This window comes from Herpailurus yagouaroundi, unplaced genomic scaffold (assembly GCF_014898765.1).
Source record: "Herpailurus yagouaroundi ecotype Mexico unplaced genomic scaffold, PumYag 188, whole genome shotgun sequence".
Taxonomy (NCBI): domain Eukaryota; kingdom Metazoa; phylum Chordata; class Mammalia; order Carnivora; family Felidae; genus Herpailurus; species Herpailurus yagouaroundi.
The window spans coordinates 36,607,702-36,629,590 of NW_024412419.1; the positions used below are offsets into that span (position 1 = coordinate 36,607,702).

Below are 21,889 nucleotides of genomic sequence, written 5' to 3' on the forward strand. Positions count from 1 at the left end.
AGCCAGGTCACGATCTCGCGGTCCGTGAGTTCGAGCCCCGCGTCGGGCTCTGGGCTGATGGCTCAGAGCCTGGAGCCTGTTTCCGATTCTGTGTCTCCCTCTCTCTCTGCCCCTCTCCCGTTCATGCTCTGTCTCTCTCTGTCCCAAAAATAAATAAACGTTGAAAAAAAAATAAAAAAAAGCTCCTAGGGACTGTGCGCCACCAAAATGGGGTTGTTAAAAGGAAACAATGCCATAGGAACTAGAAAATCAGCAGGGATATACCACTGGAGAGGAGTCAGGAGAGGACAGCTGCTTGGAGGCCAGCGTGGAAGAGATAGACAGATGGTTCTGGGAGGCATGTGGCCAAGAGAAGTGAAACTAAGAGCGTACCTGATGTACTTGAACATAATGAAAACATATTTCTAGTTTCTCCCAAGAGTTTAGAGAGAAATAACTGATAAGTATCATAAAAATATAGCACAGGAGAATAATGAAACAATTATTTTAACAATTTCTTGGAATTATCTAGGGAAAACAAATTACACAAAAAAGGAAATCCAACTAAATAAGAAAAATATGTAACAATCCAATAGCAAAATGAACAAAGTCAAATTTAATTTAAAAAATTAATTTTGGGGCGCCTGGGTGGCGCAGTCGGTTAAGCGTCCGACTTCAGCCAGGTCACGATCTCACGGTCCAGGAGTTCGAGCCCCGCGTCAGGCTCTGGGCTGATGGCTCAGAGCCTGGAGCCTGTTTCCGATTCTGTGTCTTCCTCTCTCTCTGCCCCTCCCCCGTTCATGCTCTGTCTCTCTCTGTCCCAAAAATAAATAAACGTTGAAAAAAAAAAATTAAAAAAAAAATTAATTTTAAGAAAATAAAGACAAATTTAAAAAAATTCTTAAAAGTTTTTTAGAAAAAAAAAAAACAGCCACTAAATGTATTTTTAAAAGTCCAAATTTACCTGTGATTAGAAATAAACACATCAGATGGTTAAAAATATTTACGATAGGTAATGTTAGCCAAGCATATACAAAAAACACGTACTTTTATTCACTATTATGAGTGTAAAACAGTAAATTTTTGGAGGACAGATGGGCAGTATTTTAGGTGCACAAACTTCAGCAGCAATTCTACTTTTCTGTGTCTTTCCTAGAGTAATAATCTCATATGTACAAGAATGTTCACTGCAGCATGGTTTATAATAGTTTCCACATGACACATGCCCTTCCTAAAAGGTATGAGAGTAGACTGTGATGCTATTAAAATCAGTTGGATCTCTATGTAATAACAAGGAAAGATCTGTAAGGTGGGTTAGGTAGAAAAAGCACAAAGTAAGCCTTATACAGGCTAACTGTATAAGCCTGTATATGTCAATTGTATACATATTTATGTGTTCATGCATAGTAAAGTTCTGGAAAAATGCAAACTACATAGTTAGTAACCATTCATTTATATACGTGTAACTATACACACACATGCACATCCACATATATAACATCTTTGCTTTTATAAAATCATAGTCATGCATTTTTATAATTTTCAAAATCTGTAAGAAATTAAAGTGTTACTAGAATGAAACCAGACCACTTTCTTACATCATCCATAAAAGTAGACTCAAAATGGATTAAAGACCTAAATGTGAGACCTGAAACCATAAAAATCCTAGAATGGAACAGACAGTAATTTCTCTGACACTGGTCATAGCATTATTTCTCTAAAACGTCTCCTGAGGCAAGGGAAACAAAAGCAAAAATAAACTATTGGGACAACATTAAAGTAAAAATCTTTCACATCAAAAAAAAAACAAAAAAAAAAACAAAAAAGAAAACCCAAGAAAAAACAAAAACAAAAACCCAAAACTGTAACAAAACAAAAAGGCAACTTACTGGGAGAAGATATTTGCAAATGACATATCCAATAAGGGGTCAGTATCCAAAATAAATAAAGAGCACAACTCAACACCAAAAAAAAAAAAAAAAAAAAAAAAAAAAAAAAAAAAAAAAAAAAAAAGAAAGAAACCACAACAACCAAACATGGGTATAGGACCTGACTAGACATTTTTTCCAAAAAAGACATTGAGATGGCCAAAAGACAAATGAAAAGATGCTCAACACCACTCATCATCAGGGAAATGCAAATCAAAACCACAATGAGATATCACCCTCACACCTGTCAGAATGGCTAAAATAAAAAAGTCAGGAGGGGTGCCTGGGTGACTCAATCAGTTAAATGTCCAACTCTTGGTTTCTGCTCAGGTCATGATCTCAGGGTTCATGAGTTCAAGCCCCATGTCGGGCTCTGCACTGCCAGTGTGGAGTCTGCTTGAGATTCTCTCTCTCTGTCCTGCTCTCTCTCAAAAAAAAATGAATGAACTTTAAAAAAAATAAGTTAAATTACATTAAATTGAAAAAATGTCAGGAAATAGCAAGAGTTGGAGAGGATGTGGAACCCTTGTGCACTGCTGGTGGGAATGTAAATGGGTGTAGCCACTGTGGAAAACGGTATGGTGGTTCCTCAAAAAATTAAAAATAGAAATACCATATAGTTCAGTAATCTCACTACTGGATATTTATCCAAAGAAAACAAAACAGTAATTTGAAAAGATATATACACCCCTATGTTTACTGCAGCATTATTTATAACAGCCAAGATATGGAAACAACCTAAGTGTCCCTTGGTAGATGAACAGATAAGGAAGACGTAGCATGTGTGTGTGTATATATGTATGTATATAACATTCCACATATACACACAATGAAATACTATGCCACCACAAAAAAAGGATGAACCTAGAAGGTATTGTACTGAGATAAATCAGACAGAAAAAGGCAAATACCATATGATTTCACTCATATGTAGAAGTAAAAAACCAAAACAAAGGAGTAAACAAACAAAAAGCAGAATCAGACCTATAAATACAGAGAGCAAAACTTATGGCTGCCAAAGGGGAGGGAGGTAAGGGGATAGGCAAAATGAGTGAAGGGGAGTGGGAGGTACAGACTTTCAGTTATGGAATGAATAAGCCACAGGAATAAAAGGTACAGTAGAGGTAATGGCATTTTAACAGCATCCTACGGTGAAAGATAGTAGCTACACTTGTGGTGAACACAGCATAACACACAGAGAAGTTGAATCGCTACGTTGCACACCTGAAACTAATGTAACATTGTGTGTGAACTATATTCAAAACACAACAAGACAAAAAAAAGGAACAAAAAAGAAGAAAGGTTGTATGCCTGGAATACATCAGGAAGCAAGGCAAATGTAGCATGACTTTGTAAGAACAAAGGGGCAAGAAAACTTTTGGTGTGATGTATATGTTCACTATCTTGATTGTGATGATAGTTCTATTGGTGTACATACATGTCAAAACTTAGCAAATTTTACACTTTTAATATCTGTAATATATTATATGTCATTTATACCTCTAGAAAGCTCTTAAATAAAAAGAAAAACTCTAAAAAAAAATTCAGGTGTTTATCTTCATTGTATCCTATATCATAGGCAGACATATACTATGTGATCACTTAAGCAGCCATTATGTAGCTTAAATTTATTCTCAATCAACCCCATTCCTTAATAATTTTAAGAAAATCATGTGACTCTAACACACTCATCACCTCTCCCCGCTTCCAACATGAAACAATGGCAAGCAAAATACAACTAGACAATTAATTAATTAAATTATTAAATTCATATTCTCATCATATAATTATGTCACTGTATTAAAAAATCCAAAAAAGACTACATATATGAATACATAAACACGTAAGTATGTACATACACACATATAAAAACATACTCTTTGTAACTTCGTTTTCTCATTTTACATTTTGAATACCTTTCTGTGTCCAATCGTAAAAATTTGGAAAGCTAGTATCTAAATTAACATCAGAATTAACTCTAAAAATATAGCACAGAAAGGAGCAAGTAAAAAACAGAAATCAGTGTTACTGGTTGCTGAATGAAAAACATTCAGCAAAGAGCACACACATACCTCAGACCTTTCCTGAAAACCAGGCAGGTTCTCCTGGGACGTCTCCACCACCTGATGCAACTTCTTATGAAGTTCATCCATTTTCTGTTTTAATAGTTGTTCTTCAAAAGCATTTGCTTCTTTTCTTTTCATATAATGTCTATCTTCATTTACTTTAGGAAAGAAAAAATGGTTTCCATGCAAGTTTAAATTCAGGTCATCACAGGAATACACAAAAAAGGAGTGAAAGGTTATTTTTAAGATGGCAATTTTTTTTTACTAGTCTTTTCCACGTATATTAGGTTATTAGCACTGAAAGGTGTATTACCTTTTAATTATAATTTTTACCTGCCTTTGGGATGGTTATTTTTCATTTCAGAGCTTGTAAGGTACAAATTTACAATGTTGACTAATAAAAAATATTTGATAATAGCACAATGATAATAATCACTTTTTATAAAAGTCATGATTCTACATATCATTTGAAAGTGGAGCAGACAAAAGATCTAAATCTCCAGTGCTTTCTGAGGAGGAGGAGTCCGGTACCCTGAAAATTCAGTGCCTCACATGTACTGCAGTAAGTCTCACTTGCAAAGGCGATTAACATAACCATATCACATTCAAATCAGATCCTTTGGCTAAGCCTTTATGTCATAGTGCGTGAAAGAAAAATGCATCCGTGCGTGGCACAAAACGGGTCCTCCATGAGTGTTAACTGCCTGTTCTCTCAGTTGTTGAACAAATGAGAAATGATAAACAAAAAAGCCAACACAGAGCAGCTCTCGTCCACATGACTTAGATGGTATAAAAGCCCTGAGTGGAACACAGTTCCACTTTCCTCTCTAAAGTTCATGTTGTTACAGCAAAGACAAGCACAAACTTTGGTGTTAACACTCATGGTTTTCTCTGTGAGGAACAAAACTTGACCTACTACGCAGCCATAAATAACATGGCACTTTGATCAGAAGGCTCCTTCTGAATGTCTTCTTTGTTGTTCTTGCAGATTTTAGAAAATCTCTTCTCAATTCCAGTTCCTAACCTAATCCTTTCACAGTACAAATAACTGACCTACAGGTTTAAAATTGCTGTATACAGAAGTTCAAATCCATTCAGATAATATTTAAAAGCTTAAAATATCACTGAAACGAAGGCAACGTTGGTATATCTATTTAATCTACATTAGTGCTATATCAACTCTGAGCTTTGCTGTCAAGACATCAGTGTAGTCCCCTGGACAAATGCGGCCGCTACACTTTTCAGGAAAGGTCTGAGGTATGTGCGTGCTCTTTGCTGAATGTTTTTCATTCAGTAATTGCATTTAATAAAGATTTCTAGGCTTCAGATACATGAGCTAGAGACTTCTTTGCAGATTCTTTCAGCATAGTCAATTACCTGTTTAAAAAAGTAATTACTCAAGGTTATTATTTTAAGTGACTAGAGTATCTCAGATCACAAGACTGCAAGTACCCCATTGTTCATGCTTTCTCCGTTGATTGTATTTCTGGGCTCTCAGCTCTTCAAAGGAAAATTCAGATTCTCCACGAATAAGCTTCTCCTTGCAATACATAACAACCTGCTGAACATCAGCTTTGGCTGCTAGAGACGGTTGTGCAGAATATCCTGATTTGGAAATCATGATCACTCTTTGCTCCCTACAATGGGGAAAAATGTATTATTTACAACAGTGTACTAAAACAGCTCTTGAATGACACTAATTAATAGATTATTGCACTGATGATACTTGCATTTTCGACTCTTTATCGCAAGCTGAAGAAATTACCCCAGAAACTTCTGAGCCCTAAAAAGACAGAAAGGGAACATCAGCATTCACTTATCTGAAAAGAAACAGCCATCCAAATTATTTCACAAAACAATAAGAAAGTGTTAGAGGGGTTCTGTAACTAGATTTATATATGTTCTTTAAAATTATACTTAATTCAATCATAATCAATTATTGATTATTAATCTTACAACTTTTATAACTAAGAGTCCAATAGGAAAATGATTTTTAAAAATTCCTACTTGGTAATAGAGAAGGGCACTTATTTCCCTCCAATCAACAGACAAGGAGCTGGACCACAGTGCCTATGTGTTCTGGGATTAATATTCCAAAATCCTATATTAATAGAAACAAAAATCATAAAAATTTCCTTCTGGTACTATTCTATCCTCAGGAGTTCCCAATGCTAGGACTGATTCACCAAACAAATATTTATTGAACATCTTATACATGTCCTGAACTGAGCTAGGTCCTGGAAATGTGACCATAAGTAAGACCTATCTCTGCTGTCTAAAAATTTACATAGTCGGGCGCCTGGGTGGCTCAGTCGGCTAAGCGTCTGACTTCAGTTCAGGTCATGATCTCACAGTTCATGGGTCTGAGTCCCGCACTGGGCTCTGTGCTGACAGCTCAGAGCTTGGAGCCCGCTTCAGATTCTGTCTCTCCTCTCTCTCTGCCCCTCCCCTGCTTGCTTACTCGTTCTCTCTCAAAAATAAATGAGCATTAAAAAAAAATTTAAAAAAAAAAAAAAATTTTTTTTAAACATTTTTATTTATTTTTGAGACAGAGAGAGACAGAGCATGAATGGGGGAGGGGCAGAGAGAGAAGGAGACACAGAATCGGAAGCAGGCTCCAGGCTCTGAGCCATCAGCCCAGAGCCCGACGTGGGGCTCGAACTCACGGACCGTGAGATCGTGACCTGAGCTGAAGTCGGACGCTCAACCGACTGAGCCACCCAGGTGCCCCTAAAAAAATTTTTTTAAAGTCACATAGTTGGGGCAATAGGAAGCAATGAGGCTGGCAAATGTGTAGAATGTAAAATGAGATAGTTTGAGTATCTATCAAAGTGAGAAATGCATATTCTGCGTCTAAGAATGTGTTATATGAATAAAACTTGTAACATGCACTAAGGACAGAGGCCTTTCTGCTAGAGTCAGCTTAAAGGAGGTCCTTAGCAAACTGAAAGAGAAACTGTAGTACAAAGAAGAAAGATACTGGAAAACAGGCTGGGAAGCAGAGACTTGAGCAGAAGAGATCTCAATAGGGCAAAAATCTCAGCAAAGAACAACAAGCACAAGTGAAAGACCACCTTTCCCAACTGTGATGGCAGAGAGGGATGCAGTTACATTTACTGGTTGGTGGCAGAAAACTGACAGATGTCATCTAATGGCTTTTGTCTCATTAAAATAGTATTTTTGCCAGCTCCCAAAGGAAAGGCTAGAGACAGCCAGGTCCTAAGTTTGAGGAAAGTGAAAAGAAGCTTAACATCATTATAATGTGGCATTAGACAGTGAAATGGGACACGTAGGAAATACATAAAACATAGTGTCAACCAGGAAACTGGAAACAATTTCTGGGGAGTAGTAAAGCCCTGGTTAAGGTTACAGGTACTATTGTTCCAAGTTCCTGAGTTTTTGTTTTTTTTCTTTTAAGTTTATTTTTATCTATTTTGAGACACAGAGAGAGAGAACATATGTGAGCAAGGGAAGGGCAGAGAGAGGGAGAGAGAATCCCAAGCAGGCTCTGTGCTGTCAGCTCCCCCTGACATGGGGGTTTGATCCCATTAACCATGAAGTCATGGCCTGAGCTGAAGCCAAGACACTTGGACACTTAAATGACTGAGCCACCCAGGTGACCCAACCTCCTGAGTTTTTTTTAAGCAGGGATCAGAAATTTCCAGGTGGGTATTATCTAATGTAGGGGCTCATGGGCCCATGTGAGGGAGACCAGTAGAACCAAGGAGAGAAGCTGCTGGGGAGGAAGTAAAGACAGAAGGTGAAAAAGTGGGGGGGTCCTAGGTCAGATAAACAGACAAGTTATTTAAATCTGATATCTGAGGTGAGCAGTGGTAGATGATGACAGGCCACAGGTGCAGGTGGCTGACAGAGAGGTTAGAGTCACAGGAACAAGGTCAAACAAATGAGATGTCAAAGTGGATGTAAAAGGGAGCTGGATGACCATTCAATGCCATTCCCAGTTTCCACACAACCCACAAATGTCATTATTACCTGATTCTTAGAAATGCAGGCTGAGTTGTTTCCTGGATTTGATTTTGATGTCACCATCTGATTTAAAATCTGAGCGTTATGGAGAGGTTCCAAGGTTCTAGCTATGGGGGGAGAAAAGGATGAAATAAAGAGAAACAAGGATAAAAACACATTAAGTAAAATTACTACAAATATATTCCCCTGGTCTTTCAATTAGTAGCATAAGAAATAAATCAATTCATTGATCACTGTCTTAGAAAATGTAACTAAAACACTTTTAAGAAGATAAGAGAAATATTCTAGAGATAATTTAAACAACAGGATGGGATAGTTGATGCTTATTTCTGAAACATAATCTTTATTTCTTTTTTATAAATTTTTTTTTTCTCAACGTTTTTATTTATTTTTGGGACAGAGAGAGACAGAGCATGAACGGGGGAGGGGCAGAGAGAGAGGGAGACACAGAATCGGAAACAGGCTCCAGGCTCCGAGCCATCAGCCCAGAGCCTGACGCGGGGCTCGAACTCACGGACCGCGAGATCGTGACCTGGCTGAAGTCGGACGCTTAACCGACTGCGCCACCCAGGCGCCCCAATTTCTAAGAAAATATATGACTACCATTTCTTTAAAAGTTGCATTAAACACATTTGATTCAATTCAGAACAGATGGACTCCAGAGTAAGCCTTGTCCTCTATTTTGGGCCAATTTTGATTATTTTTTTAAATCCTAAAAATAGAATGAATTCAAGTTTTCTTTTGGGTTTGCTCTTTTAAATTGCTAAGACGGAGCTCTACTCTCCAGGGATATTTGCTAGGCATTATTACCAGAGTGCCTTCCTTATTACCTAAGGCAATACAATCAATAAATACTGGATGAATTATTTTCTTAGGGAAAAAAAGCCAGCACAAGTCAGACTAAATTATTAACAATTTAGACATTTTTAGAAAGCGTTGTTTTACCTTGAGTTGGCAAGTGGGTTTCAGCAAGGCGTGCCTGAAATAACCTAAGTGGCAGGAGTAAAGGCATCAACACAGATTATAAGCTTACAGTGAAATCTAAATCAATCTATTTAGATCAATCTAGATCAATCAAGACAGCTTATCATAAGCTAGTAAAGACTGAGGTTGAGAGAGAATGTAAAGTTGAATTTTAGAATTGCTTCAAAATTAAAAAAAAAAATTTTGGGATTTCCTTCATACCCAATTACTGTATTAGAAAAATTCCCCCTTCTGTTTAGTTTATGTCCGTATTTCTCAAACTTATATAATAAACGTACCCTCTTTCTCTGTGTATCGTCTGCAAATGTTACAACATGGGGTGTCTGAACTCCTTATCTTAGGCATTCTACACATCTGGACCATAATGAATACAATGTTAAGAAGAAAGAAGTCTAAAACTTAGACCACCACTCCAAATGGCAGATATATTATTGTTCATGCTGTAGAAGTTTTAAAATATATCATTTCATGGCAACTTTGCACACCAAATCACCTGTTGAGTAAAATGCAACTTCTAAACCTGACATTTTTGGGTGATATCAACAAGAATCTAGAGTATAAAGAGAATAAGAGATGTACAACCAAATGCCAAATCTTGTGACTCTTAATTCAAACAAACCAGTGGTTAACAAAGCAAGCAAGCAAACAAACAAACAAAAAAAACCAACTCACAATGTTTTACATTATGAGGAATAACTGAAAATTACGGATATTAAGGAATTAACAGTTAAAATTTGTTAGGTGTGAAAATGGCCTAAGCTTCTGCACAAAAAAATCACTTTCTAGAGATGTTTATGTATTTGGAATAAAATATTTTGCTGTCTTGGATTTGCTTTAAATTCTTCAGCATAGAAAAAACATGATCAAACGTTAATAATTACTAAAAGTGCATGACAGACAAAGGGGAGGTTCATTATATTTTTTTTAAATGCATGCTTGAAAATTCTCCTTATGAAGTTTAAAACGAACATGAGTGCTATAGCAAAGTTGAAAACAATGAGTATATTAAGTCTGGCAAGGGGTACAATGAGATAAGTGATCTCAGATGCTTCTGGAGAGGGGCCAGCTGGTATAACCTTTTGAGCAGGGACTGTGCTTATATGTACCACAAATCTTCAAAACTCTTCATTCACCCTTTGACTATATAATTTCAGTTCTGAGACTCTATCAGAAGGAAAGAGATAAAAATAGGCAATCTATTGGGAGCTAACTCTATGATAAAGGAAAAAGACCTTGACACGAAGCTGCAGATATATGTAAAGGCATGCCTGTAAATCCTATAACGAGCAGAGAACAACATGTCAACTAAAATGCCAGGTTTCTTCTGCTTCTTTAGTTTTCTGTATTGTCAGCATTTCTAAATGAGGTATATTTAATCATAGAAAAAAAAAAGTTGTGAAAGATAGTTATTCATTAAGATACTCATTATGTTGTTCTTGACAAAAATCAAAATGTTGAAAACACCTTAAATGTTCATTTGGAGAACAGTTAAATTATGACATAACTCTGGGACAGATTTCACAACTGCTTTATAAGTTGTGCTATAAAAGTCCATAATTTCTTAAGAGCAGTATCAAGGCCAGTATACGTAACAGACATAACAATACGATTTACTGTTAAAATATACAAATACAAGGACACGCACACAGGGGTAGGAAAAGGTACTGGGAGGCAACGCACCAAAGTGTTGCCAGTAATATTTCTGGGCAATTTCCTTTCCTTTATACTATTGTGTATTATCCACATTTTCACGATGAGAAAGATTTCCCTGTACAAACAAAGCAATAAAAATTTTTAAGAGCAAACATTACACTTCAAAGCAGGGGACACTCTGCAGTTTTATTTTCAAACTACCTGTAGTGTTCTTGCAGCTGCTCTCTTGGTTCGGCCTGGTGTTGAAGTCCTCTCCGAAAAATGGCACTGGCATGCTGCAGCTCTCCCTGGCCTTCCAGATGCGCAGCCCAGGCTACGTACAGAGGGGATGACATGGTTCCGATCCCATGGTTGTACAGAAACTCAAAAAACTGATGAAGATCACTGTTGTACTCGGCCTACAGAAACCCAAAGCAAACAGATACAAGAACAAAGGAACTGCCGGTCTAGGTAGGGCCCGGAGCCCGGCTCCCTTCAATGTTCACTCATTATACTCATTTTTTTTTTTTTTTCAACGTTTATTTATTTTTGGGACAGAGAGAGACAGAGCATGAACGGGGGAGGGGCAGAGAGAGAGGGAGACACAGAATTGGAAACAGGCTCCAGGCTCTGAGCCATCAGCCCAGAGCCCGACGTGGGGCTCGAACTCACGGACCGCGAGATCGTGACCTGGCTGAAGTCGGACGCTTAACCGACTGCGCCACCCAGGCGCCCCCATTATACTCATTTTTAAGAGACAGAGAGAGAGAGAGAGAGAGAGAGAGAGAGACAAAGTGTGAGTGGGGGAGGGGCAGAGGGCGAGGGAGACACAGAATCCGAAGCCGGCTCCAGGCTGTCAGTACAGAGCCCGACACGGGGCTCGAACTCCAGACCTATGAGATCGTGACCCGAGCTGAAGTTGGACGCTTAACCCAATGAGCCACCCAGTCGCCCCCAGTGTTTGCTCTTCGTGGAGGGTTCAGGATATGCTGTAGGGGCAGGCTTGTGTGGCTCTCGGATAGCAAACCTAAAAATTAAGCTCCTTCTTTTCCTTACCCACACAATTTCCCAGGAAACTGGGTTCCACATTACAGTTGTCTTAATCTGAGCTTGCCCAAGTGCCACAGGGCGCCTCTAATCCTGGTACCTTGTAATTTAGTGAACAAATCCATCTTAACTCTATCCGTTTATGATTACTAGAACTTGTGCCCCCAAAGTATTTCAGGACTGTAAAGACACAAACTTTTATTATTTTTTTAAAATTTTTTTTTTCAACGTTTATTTATTTTTGGGACAGAGAGAGACAGAGCATGAACGGGCGAGGGGCAGAGAGAGAGGGAGACACAGAATCGGAAACAGGCTCCAGGCTCTGAGCCATCAGCCCAGAGCCCAACGCGGGGCTCGAACTCACGGACCGCGAGATCGCGACCTGGCTGAAGTCGGACGCTTAACCGACTGCGCCACCCAGGCGCCCCAAGACACAAACTTTTAAAGCCTAAACTGAGGCAGCCTGTTCCTGGGGCAGTACTAAATTTAGTTACTGAGAGTTAATATTTTCTTAATTATTCACAATGAATTTAATTTATTCCCAGGAACCCTCTGAGTACCTAGCAGTGTCTGCTTATCCTTCTATCCCCAAACACACCTCTCATCCAACACACCTTTTAATTTAGTGGTTTCTATCTACCCACTTGATAGAGGAAGGTTTTAAAATTAAATGACTGACTCCACAATACAAAAGCCAAAAGGTTCTAAAATACACGTCTCTGGCCATACAACTTTTAAAAATTTATGACTGGAAACAGAGGAATTAAAATAAGACAGTCTAAAATGATCTTAAAATCTGGGGGAAAAAGCAAAAACACAGTATGGTCACAGATTTGATTATACATCTGAAAGTATACTTACAAATTTTAAACAATAACTGATGAATCTTGGGTCATTGTGGTATTTCTTCTTATCTAAAAATTCTTTCATTAAATGTTCTAATAAAGTTGTCAAGTATTCCTTATTCTCAGGAAAATTCTCTTCTACCCACCGTATGTAACTAGAAAAATATGGATAATATTAATTTTTAGGTCAGCATATAGTTCGTTTATTTGAGAGAAGGAGAGAACATGAGCTGGGAAGAGGGACATTTTTTTTTTTAGAGAGTGCATGTGTGTGTGCAGGGCAGAAGGGAAAGAAAGAGGGGGAGAGAGGGAGAGGGAGAGGGAGAGAGAGAGAGAGAGAGAGGGAGGGGGAGGGGGGAGAGGGAGAGAGGGAGGGAGGGAGGGAGAGAGGGAGAGGGAGAGGGAGAGAGAGAGAGAGAGGGAGGGGGAGGGGGGAGAGGGAGAAAGGGAGAGAGGCAGAGAGGGAGAGAGGGAGGGGGAGAGGGAGAGAGAATCTCAAGCAGGCACCACACCCAACAAGGAGCCTCATGAGGGGATCAGTCTCACTACTATGAGATCATGACTTGAGCCGAAATCAAGAGCCAGATACTTAACCAACTGAGCCACTCAGGTGCCCCAGAGAAAGAGGGAATCTTTAAGCAAGCTCTGCACTCAGCGCAGAGGCCAATATGGGGCTCAATCAATCCCATGACCCTGGGATCATGACCTGAGCCAAAATCAATAGTCGGTCGCCCCAGCATATAGTTTGTTTAAAGGTAAAAAATAAACTAAATGCTAACCTTTCCCATTCACCAAGTGGGTCATCACCCTTGTAGCTCTGCATATGGGCTTCAAACATTCTAGAACAGAGAAAAATAGGCACATGAGCTATTAGGGATAATTCCTAAAAGCAAAAGATATATTTTATTTTACATGTATCATTTACAAACCTTAAAATTGATATCTGAAATATCAGTTCAAATGCTATATTAAAAATTAAAAGATTATTCACGTGGAAGTTGTCACAAAACTCAGATCCAGTGTTTTTCCAGAAGAAAGCAAAACCCAAGCCCCTGAAGGTAGCCCTTGTGAAAGAGATGGCTGGAAGAGGGTCCCAGACTCTATCCTTAGGCCCTAAAAGTCTCCTTCTCCTGGCATGGATACCTAATGTCACTACCATCATGAAGAACACATAATGGCAATGTTCATAAATCAGCGACTACAGCTCCCAGAGAACTCAGCTTGCTGCTACTTCTGCATCCCAACCACAAGCTTTAAAAAAAACAAACAAACAAAAAAAAAAACCCAAAAAATCAGCTAGGCAAAGCAATGTTCTCTTCTCTAAGGGCACTTCGGTGCTAGGGGGTAAACAAATAAGCACCTAAAATAAAGCCAGGTGACATTAAGCACTTAGGAACAAAATAAAACAAAACAGGACAAGAGGTAAGAGTGTGATAAGAGTTAGAATATTTAGACTGGTCAGGGAAGGCTATTCTCTCTGAGAGAATGACACTAGATCAGACAGCCAGAGAGCCAGCCAAGCAGCTATTTAAGAGTGCTGAGCTGGAAGGGTGGGGGTGACAAAATGTAATTTACATTTTTAAAATGTCCATTCTGCCCCTCCAGGCCAAGGAGGGGTGGAATGGGAACAGAAGTGGGAAACCAGTTAGGGAGCTACTACAATCCCAGTGGGTGGTGAGCTGGACCAGGGTGGGAACAGTACAAGTGTGGGACTTGGGGTGTTTTGGAGACAGAAACAATGAGACTTGCTGGGTGTGAGAGAGGGTCAAGCTAAGAAAGATCCCAGGTTTTCAATTGGAGAAATTACATGATTTTTTGAAAAAAGGATTTGTAAGCAATACTCTCTTCTAGCTATCATCTCAGTATACCAATGCAATCAATGTTTCTTAGGACTCAACATCTAGAAGCCACAAAAGAAAAGCTAGATAAAGCAAACTATATATAAATAAAAAACTTCTACCTACATGTCAAATAAAACATCAAACAGAATCAAAAGACAAATGATAAACTGGGGTAACAAAACAAAGCTTCTAGAAACCAGGGGGGGAGGGGGGAACAATAAAAATAAATAAATAAAACACATCCCACAGGAAAATACTCAACCTCCCTCATAAAAGAAATTCACCTCACTCGGATCCAAATTTCTCACCTACCAGATTGGCAAAACTAAAAAAATGTGCAACAGTGAATAGATGAAGCAAGGGGGCTTGCTTGCAGGTGGGAGTGCTCTTCATCCCTGCCAAGGGAACTGGTAATGTCTGCCGAAATTACAGACGGATTTACTTTTGATCTAGCAAATCCACTAACTGGGAATCTAGGAGACAGATACATCTGTGTATGTGCAAAATGCCACACGTACAAGATTTTTCACTGCAGCACTATTTAGCAAAAGACTGTCAACAACTCAAGTCTCCATCAATGAGGGACTTTTTAGGTCAATTATGGTAGATTAAATATGCAATTGTAAAATAGGCTGAGAAAGAGATCTCCAAGGCTATTGTTAAAAAAAAAAGGAGTGTATACATGGTCTGCTACATTTTATGTGAAATCAAGACTGGAAATGTACATGCATATACATACACACCCACCCACATACACATATGCATATACAGATATACTAATGTATTATTATAATTTAAATGTATCTGCGCCAAGAAACATTTGAAAAATAAACTAGGAAAATGGTTACATATGGGGGTGGGAGAGTAGACGGGTATAATACATCTCAATGAATACTTTTCTAAATCTTTTTTTGTCTTGTTTTGTTTATTTGTTTATTTTGAGAAAGAGTCAGCTCACGTGGGGAAGGGGCAGAGAGAGAGGAAGACAGAGAATCCCAAGCAGGCTCTGCACTGTCAGTGCCGAGCCCGATGCGGGGCTCGAACCCACGAAACCGTGAGATGAAGACTTGAGCCTTGGTCAAGAGCCGGATGCTTAACCGACTGAGCCACCCAGGCGCCCCTATAAAAGTATTTTTTTTTCCCTGATGGAGACAGGCTTCTCTTCTTTGTACTTGTTGTTCCCTTTGCCTAGAAAGTTCTTCCCTTCAGTTTCACATACCTCCTTTATCATTAAGGTACACCAAGAGTCGGGCTTAACCAACGGAGACACCCAGGTGCCCTGCTAAATATTTTTTAAAAAATAAATGTATTGCTTATTTTTAAAAATTAAAAATTACTTCTAAATTTTAATCTCCTTCTCACGCCTCCTAGGTGAGCACATTTCTCCCAAAATATATGTTAATAATAGCCTGCTCCAAACAAACATTTCACATTCCAATACCAACCACATTTCCCTAGTAAAATGACCTAAAATACACTGTAAATTAATACTAAAAACATCCAGTTTGCTGGAGCAAATTGGTCTTTGCAAAGGCAAAAAAGGTCAGAAATACCCGATTTCCCTTTTAAAATGGGGAAAACAAGCTTCTAGAAGTGAAAGAGCTTGCAGGCTAGGTTGAAGGCTGAAGAAAACGTCTTAAAGTAGATTTCTGTCCTGGTTTTACTTAATGGTCTGGGCCTTCTGATCCCCAAGAGTAAATTATCCTAGTGCTGATAAAACTAACCAGTTTTACTTCCTGTCACATAGGACTTGACTGTTTTAAAATGCTTTTGAACCAATGTAGATAAATCACCTGAAGTCATAAAGCAAAGGTGGGGGGGATTAAAAAAAAGGGTTAGCTGTTTGACACAAATGACAACAAGCATAGCTTTTTTTTTTTTTTTTTTTTAGGTTCACGTTATTCAAAGACTTTTTTCAAATTGATTGTGGGATTATGGGTAAGAGTTATTTTCAGTTCTTCCCCTGCTGTAGAATGTTTTAAATTAGGTGGCTTTGAAAGCTCATGAAACCTACACGCAAGCTTTAGGGTTTTCGTTGGGTCAGACTTTTTTCTCCCACCGCGGCCATCTGCCCAGAGCGGTCACCGAGAACTCCAAGAACAGTCACCGAGAACTCCGAGGGTCTCCCGAGCTGGCCAAATCCCCCCTAAAGTGCCGCCGTGGCCGCAGTTCGGAGGACAGGGACCGGGGTCTCAGCGGACACCTCCAGCTACACCCCCCGGGGTCCTTTCCACGACCACGAGTGGCCCACAGCCTAGTTGGGTGGGAGTGAGGGCGGGGAGGTGACAAACTACAGCCCAGGAAAGGGGCGGGAGGGGCAAAAGGAGGCAGGACTGCGGTCTCCGGGCCGAGGACCTGCAGACACCGAATCCTAGGTTCCGCAGCCCCCTCCTTGGTTCGCAGCCGGGGACTGCGCCCCCGCCTCGCTCCCATGCCACCAGATCGACACTTACTGAAAAACATTTTCCGGGCTATCCATGTCTAGAGGACGCGGACCAGCAGCAGCGCAGCCGCTCCCCCAGCGAGGAACCGCCGACGATTTGAATCTCCCGCGCAGCCGCACTCGGCGCGACAAGCGTTTGCAAGGCGTCTGGCCATTGGCCTAGGCTGCAGAAGGATGGCCAATCGCCGGGGCCGTTGCCGGGAGACCTTTGTCCCGCCTCCCTTTCGCGTGCCGCCTGTTCCTTCCACTTCCCGGCTCTTCCGGTTTGAACCGGAAGCTCCGAGCCCGCTCAGTGCGGTTTGAGTTTTGTGGTGCCGCGCAGCCCTAGGATTTTGGCTTAGTAACTGCAATGTGAGGGCGCGTCGGTAGGCACTTCAGGGCTGTTTTTATATGTGGCATATGAAGATGATGGGTTAGTACCCTTGGAGTCCTCTGGGTTTGATTTAACTGATCTGAAAGGCAGTATGGGGTGCCCCAGAGCGTGGGAGGGCTAGGTTGTGCAGGCTGTACCTACATCCAGATGGTAATTATAATAAGAACGGAAGAGTTTGGATAAATTATAGAACGTCAACCAGGAAACTTTCAACATCTGTGGAACTAGGAGCTCCGGAGACTCAAGTTCTCGGGAATTATAAATGAAGAGACCTCTTTGTAAAGGAGTCCAGATGTCTAAGAAGAAACACGTAATGCGCTGATGCATATTACTTCCCATTCTACCTCTCCAGGTTGTTTCAAAAGCCACTTGACAATGCAAGTAAAATATAGAGAGCTATTGATGTGATTACCTTCCTTTCACAGAAGCTCTGCGGGTGTTTGTTCTCTGAGGGCCCTTTAAGAAAAAATAGCGTCTTTTGGAAATCCTGATGCTTTCACCATCCAGAATTCCTTCCATGGTTTTGACCAACTTGAGTGTGCACAAGAATCCGACTTGTGGCGCTTAAAACGCAGAGGGTGCTCACTCTAGGGTCTTTAGACCAATGTTAGGTTCTGCTAACCGTCACAGGAATTAACAGATGTTGCACTCATTCAGCTTTTCAAATGGCCTCTGATAGTGGCTCAGTCATCAATTAGGAAATGTTGATTGAGCAGCCATCATATACCGGGTGCCATTGGATTTATACCTAATTGCAACCTTGTCTAACTCAAACAGATCCTTAAGAAAACTTGTGGCTTTGTCTGGGAGATGAGGATGCAGTCATATAAAACCATTTAAAGGTGGCATACACATGTATTAAGTGCCATATTAGTGTTCAGATTATCTGCTAGGGGATCCGGAGGAGAGAGGGGAAATGGACCTGTCTGTCTCAAAAAACTTCATAGGGAAGGTGGAGCTTGAATTGGGCCTTGAAACGGGGTGGATCTCTCCTTCGCTATAGTAGCATTTTTAAAATAAGTGGCTTTGGAAGTTTCTCGTGACATCTGCACACAAGGTTTAAGGGTTTTGTTGGGTTAGACTTTTGCCTTCCACAGTGGCAATCTGCTCAGAGCGATTCTATTACAAAGAATAAACGAGCTCTGAGGGCCTCACAAATTGCCCAAATCCCCCTAAACTGCCACATTAGCCATAGCCCAGCCAAGGAGGGCTGGGGTGTCCGTGGACAGCACAGGCTACATGGTCAGGGGTCTTTTCCTCCACTCAGGTGTGGCCTACGGCCTAGTTGGGGTGGGGTGAGGGTGAGGTGGGGACAAACTCCAAAGCCAAGGAAAGGGGCAGGAGGGGCAAAAGGGGGCAGGACTGGGGGAGATCCTGGAGGAGGTCATTCTCGGTGTAGACCAGGGTTACTGAAAGATCACCCTTGAGGACTCCTATTTAAGAGTAGTGAAGATTCTTTTTGAAAGACTAGTTTGATAATTTGATATTAAACTTTGAGTGCTAGATTAAGGAGTTTGTACTTGATCATGATAGTAATTGGGCCTTTTGGGAGCAGCAAGTCTGGTTATGTGTAAAGTACACATATCCCACTTCAGGGGCAGAAATGTGCAGTTACAACTTTCTCTTTCTTTAAAACTTTCCTAATAATTTCAACACTAAATTGCTAATATGCAAGTTGACTAATAGAGTCTCTAAATGTTTAGGAAGGCCAATAGGTAAAGTATTTGTATTTGGGTTTTCAGTGACTTGTTATTTCAATATCATAATCCCCAAACTTACTGGAGGAGGGATGCCGGGCCACATCAGGGGATGAGCTCCAACCCCAACTTTCTCAACGAGCAGCAAATGGGCAAATGACTCACATTCTTAATCTGGCTCTCGGTTTCCTGATCTGTAAAATGAAAAAAGAAATCTGCCTCCTTGTCTTCGTGTTTCTCTGGCTTCTGCTATCCTATAACCTCATAAGGTTTTCCACTTAATTCCTGAACTCTTGGGTTGTCACATTATATCAAAGTTAGTGCTCTGTTTAGAAAAGAAAAAGGATTATTTTTCTCTAGGTTTTGCCTCTGACATATGAACATGTCACAGATACACATATATCTTTCTTCCTCTGGGAATCTAGAGCAACTTAGAGTAGTGGTATTAGATGTGTTGCTGGAACATCATGTAAGATTGGAGATTTATAATTAGAATAGTTACAGCAAACTCCTGAGTCTTTTAAGAGACTGTGGAATATTAAGAATAAAGTTGATACCTAGGAAGAGAGCTGTAGAACCCTTTCTTGGAAAATGTTTTTTTTCTGAGAGTGGGTTGTGACTTCAGAAGATGCCTCTGTGGTCAAATATGTATATATTTCTCATGTATATTTGGTCTTCTGCAGTGTCTAGCTTTCAGTTCACAAAACCTTTGTGATTTCCTTGAGAAAATGAGGAAGATAGTAAGGGTGTCTTTTGTTCTGTTAATGAGGTGGCTTTTGGAAAGCACCTAAGGATGGGAGCTGGTTTCCACCATCAACTATGTGATTGGAGGGTTTGAACTTTCAGTCCTTCCCACCATCACCCATCAGCCCCAACCTCAGGAGAGGGGAGGGGCTGAAGGTTAAAATCAGCCAATGGCTAAAGACTTAGTCAATCATGACTGTGTAATGAAGCCTCCATATAAATGCAAGAGGGCAGCTTTTCGTCTTTTTTTTTTTTTTTTCCAGAGAGTGTCCACACTTCAGGAACCAGACTGCTTCCATGTGCAGCCAAATGGCACCAAGCTCCATGAGGACAGAAGCTCCTTTGTTTGGGACCTTGCCCTCTGTATCCCTTCGTCCGGCTGTTGGTTCATATTCTTTATCATAACCTTCAGTAAAGTGGTAAACGTGAGTAAGAGTTTCCCTGAGTTCTGTGAGCTGCTCTAGAAAATTAATCAAACCCAAGGAGGAGGTGGTTGGAACCTCCAATCTGTAGCTGGTTAGTTAGAAGCACAGGTAACAACCTAGGGCTTGTGACTGGTGTATTGAAGTGGGTGTGGGAAACAGTCTTGTAAGACTGAAACTTTAGCCTGTGGAATCTCATGTCACATCTGGGTAGATAGTGTTAAGAATTAAGTTGACTTTTCTGATACCCTGCTGGTGTCTGGAAATTGTTTGGTGTTGTGGTGGAAGAGGGGGGAGAGGATCCCCCCCTTGCCATGTTGGAATTGGATCCAGAAACCTTAAAAGACTATAAGACTACCTTTACTTCTTTTTTTTTTTTTTCCAACGTTTATTTATTTCTGGGACAGAGAGAGACAGAGCATGAATGGGGGAGGGGCAGAGAGAGAGGGAGACACAGAATGGGAAACAGGCTCCAGGCTCTGAGCCATCAGCCCAGAGCCTGATGCGGGGCTCGAACTCACGGACCGCGAGATCGTGACCTGGCTGAAGTCAGCCGCCCAACCGACTGCGCCACCCAGGCGCCCCAAGACTACCTTTACTTCTGATGCCAGCCTCAAGTGCCAGAGGTTCTCAGCCACCCACACTTCTGACTGATTGGCTACAAATTCAGGGGTTCCCATAACCTTGATAATTCACTAGAATGACAGAACTCAGGAAACTTACAATTACAGTTTTATTATGATTTTTCTGAGAGAGAGAGAGAGAGAGAGAGAGAGAGAAAGACAGAATCCAAAGCAGATTCCAGGCTCTGAGCTGTCAGCACAGAGCCTGATGCGGGGCTCGAACTTGTGAACCATGAGATCATGACCTGAGCCGAAGTCGGACACTTAATTGACTGAGCCACCCAGTTTGCCTCAGTCAGGGGCACCCAGGCATCCCTATGGTTTTATTATAAAATACACATAGGGTGAGGTCTGGGAAAGTCCTGGACATGGCCCTTCCATGCCCTCTCTCCCCAGAGTCAGGTACATTATTTTTGTGGCACAGCAATGTGCTAACCAACGAGGAATCTCCACGGAGCTTCAGTGTTCTGGGTTTTTCCTGGAGTTTCGTTATGTAAGAATGATTGATTAAATCACTGGCCGTATGGGTGAAGTCCATCTCCCAATCACCCTCCTCTCTCCTGAGGTTGGGAGGACTGGCTTCATAACCTGTGACTCAAAGCCCCAAATTTCTAATCAACTGGTTTATCTTTCTGCTGACCAGCCCCCATCCTGAAGCTATCCAGAGACCCATCAAGGGTCACCTCATCAACATAACGAAGATTCCTGTCACTTAGGAGTTTCAAAAGTTTCTGAGGATCTGCCAGGAACCCAGGTTGAGACCAGACAAATTTTTTATTATACCATGGGGTGATCTGCATCTTTGAGCATAAGCTCAGAATTTCATTAGCATCAGTAGCCTCTGTTATTTTATAACATCTGCACTTTTGGGACAGCAATTCTGTCCTCTCATGAAATTGGTGACCAGTTGGTATTCTTGCTCAGACTGGGTTTGCTTCCGTCCCTTCAAAGAGCTGGACACTTCCCAAGCTAGACAAAAGAGCTAAATCAAGGCTCAGACTCGGTGACTTCAAAACATCCATTTCAGAGACAGTCCTGACAGATGTGTACGCAGCTGAGCACTGACACAATTCTTGTCCGTGTGTCGCCGTCTGAATTGGGTCCCGTAGCTTGTCCTTTCGGAGACAAAGGAATGGCATGAGGAAACGAAAGTGATACCATGAGTTACTTGTCGCCTGGTTTACCAGATGCTCCATTTTCACACGTATGTGGTGTTAAAATGAAGACAGTTTAGACCATCCGGCCTTTATTTAACACTTCATAAAGCAGCCGGTCTCC

At 40.8% G+C, this 21,889-nt stretch overlaps 1 protein-coding gene and 1 long non-coding RNA gene across 2 annotated transcripts in view; one reads left to right on the forward strand and one right to left on the reverse strand.

The window, feature by feature from the left end:
• The window catches only part of BUB1 (BUB1 mitotic checkpoint serine/threonine kinase), a 48,381-nt gene extending 31,514 nt beyond the window's left edge, over positions 1 to 16,867 (reverse strand). Inside the window, exons 1-9 of the mRNA XM_040496707.1 lie at positions 16,763 to 16,867; positions 13,248 to 13,307; positions 12,485 to 12,623; positions 10,799 to 10,995; positions 8,906 to 8,949; positions 7,967 to 8,067; positions 5,704 to 5,756; positions 5,426 to 5,610; positions 3,980 to 4,131 (exon numbers count right to left, since the gene is read on the reverse strand). Coding sequence (XP_040352641.1) covers positions 3,980 to 4,131; positions 5,426 to 5,610; positions 5,704 to 5,756; positions 7,967 to 8,067; positions 8,906 to 8,949; positions 10,799 to 10,995; positions 12,485 to 12,623; positions 13,248 to 13,307; positions 16,763 to 16,788 — 957 coding nt within the window. The 5' untranslated portion in view covers positions 16,789 to 16,867. The remainder of the gene's footprint in view (positions 1 to 3,979; positions 4,132 to 5,425; positions 5,611 to 5,703; positions 5,757 to 7,966; positions 8,068 to 8,905; positions 8,950 to 10,798; positions 10,996 to 12,484; positions 12,624 to 13,247; positions 13,308 to 16,762) is intronic.
• A 146-nt stretch (positions 16,868 to 17,013) lies between these two features.
• LOC121044595 (uncharacterized) lies at positions 17,014 to 19,995 on the forward strand. The gene is made up of 2 exons (XR_005797378.1): positions 17,014 to 17,164; positions 19,830 to 19,995. It is a non-coding gene; the product is annotated as an uncharacterized LOC121044595 (long non-coding RNA).
• Positions 19,996 to 21,889: the final 1,894 nt, after the last annotated feature.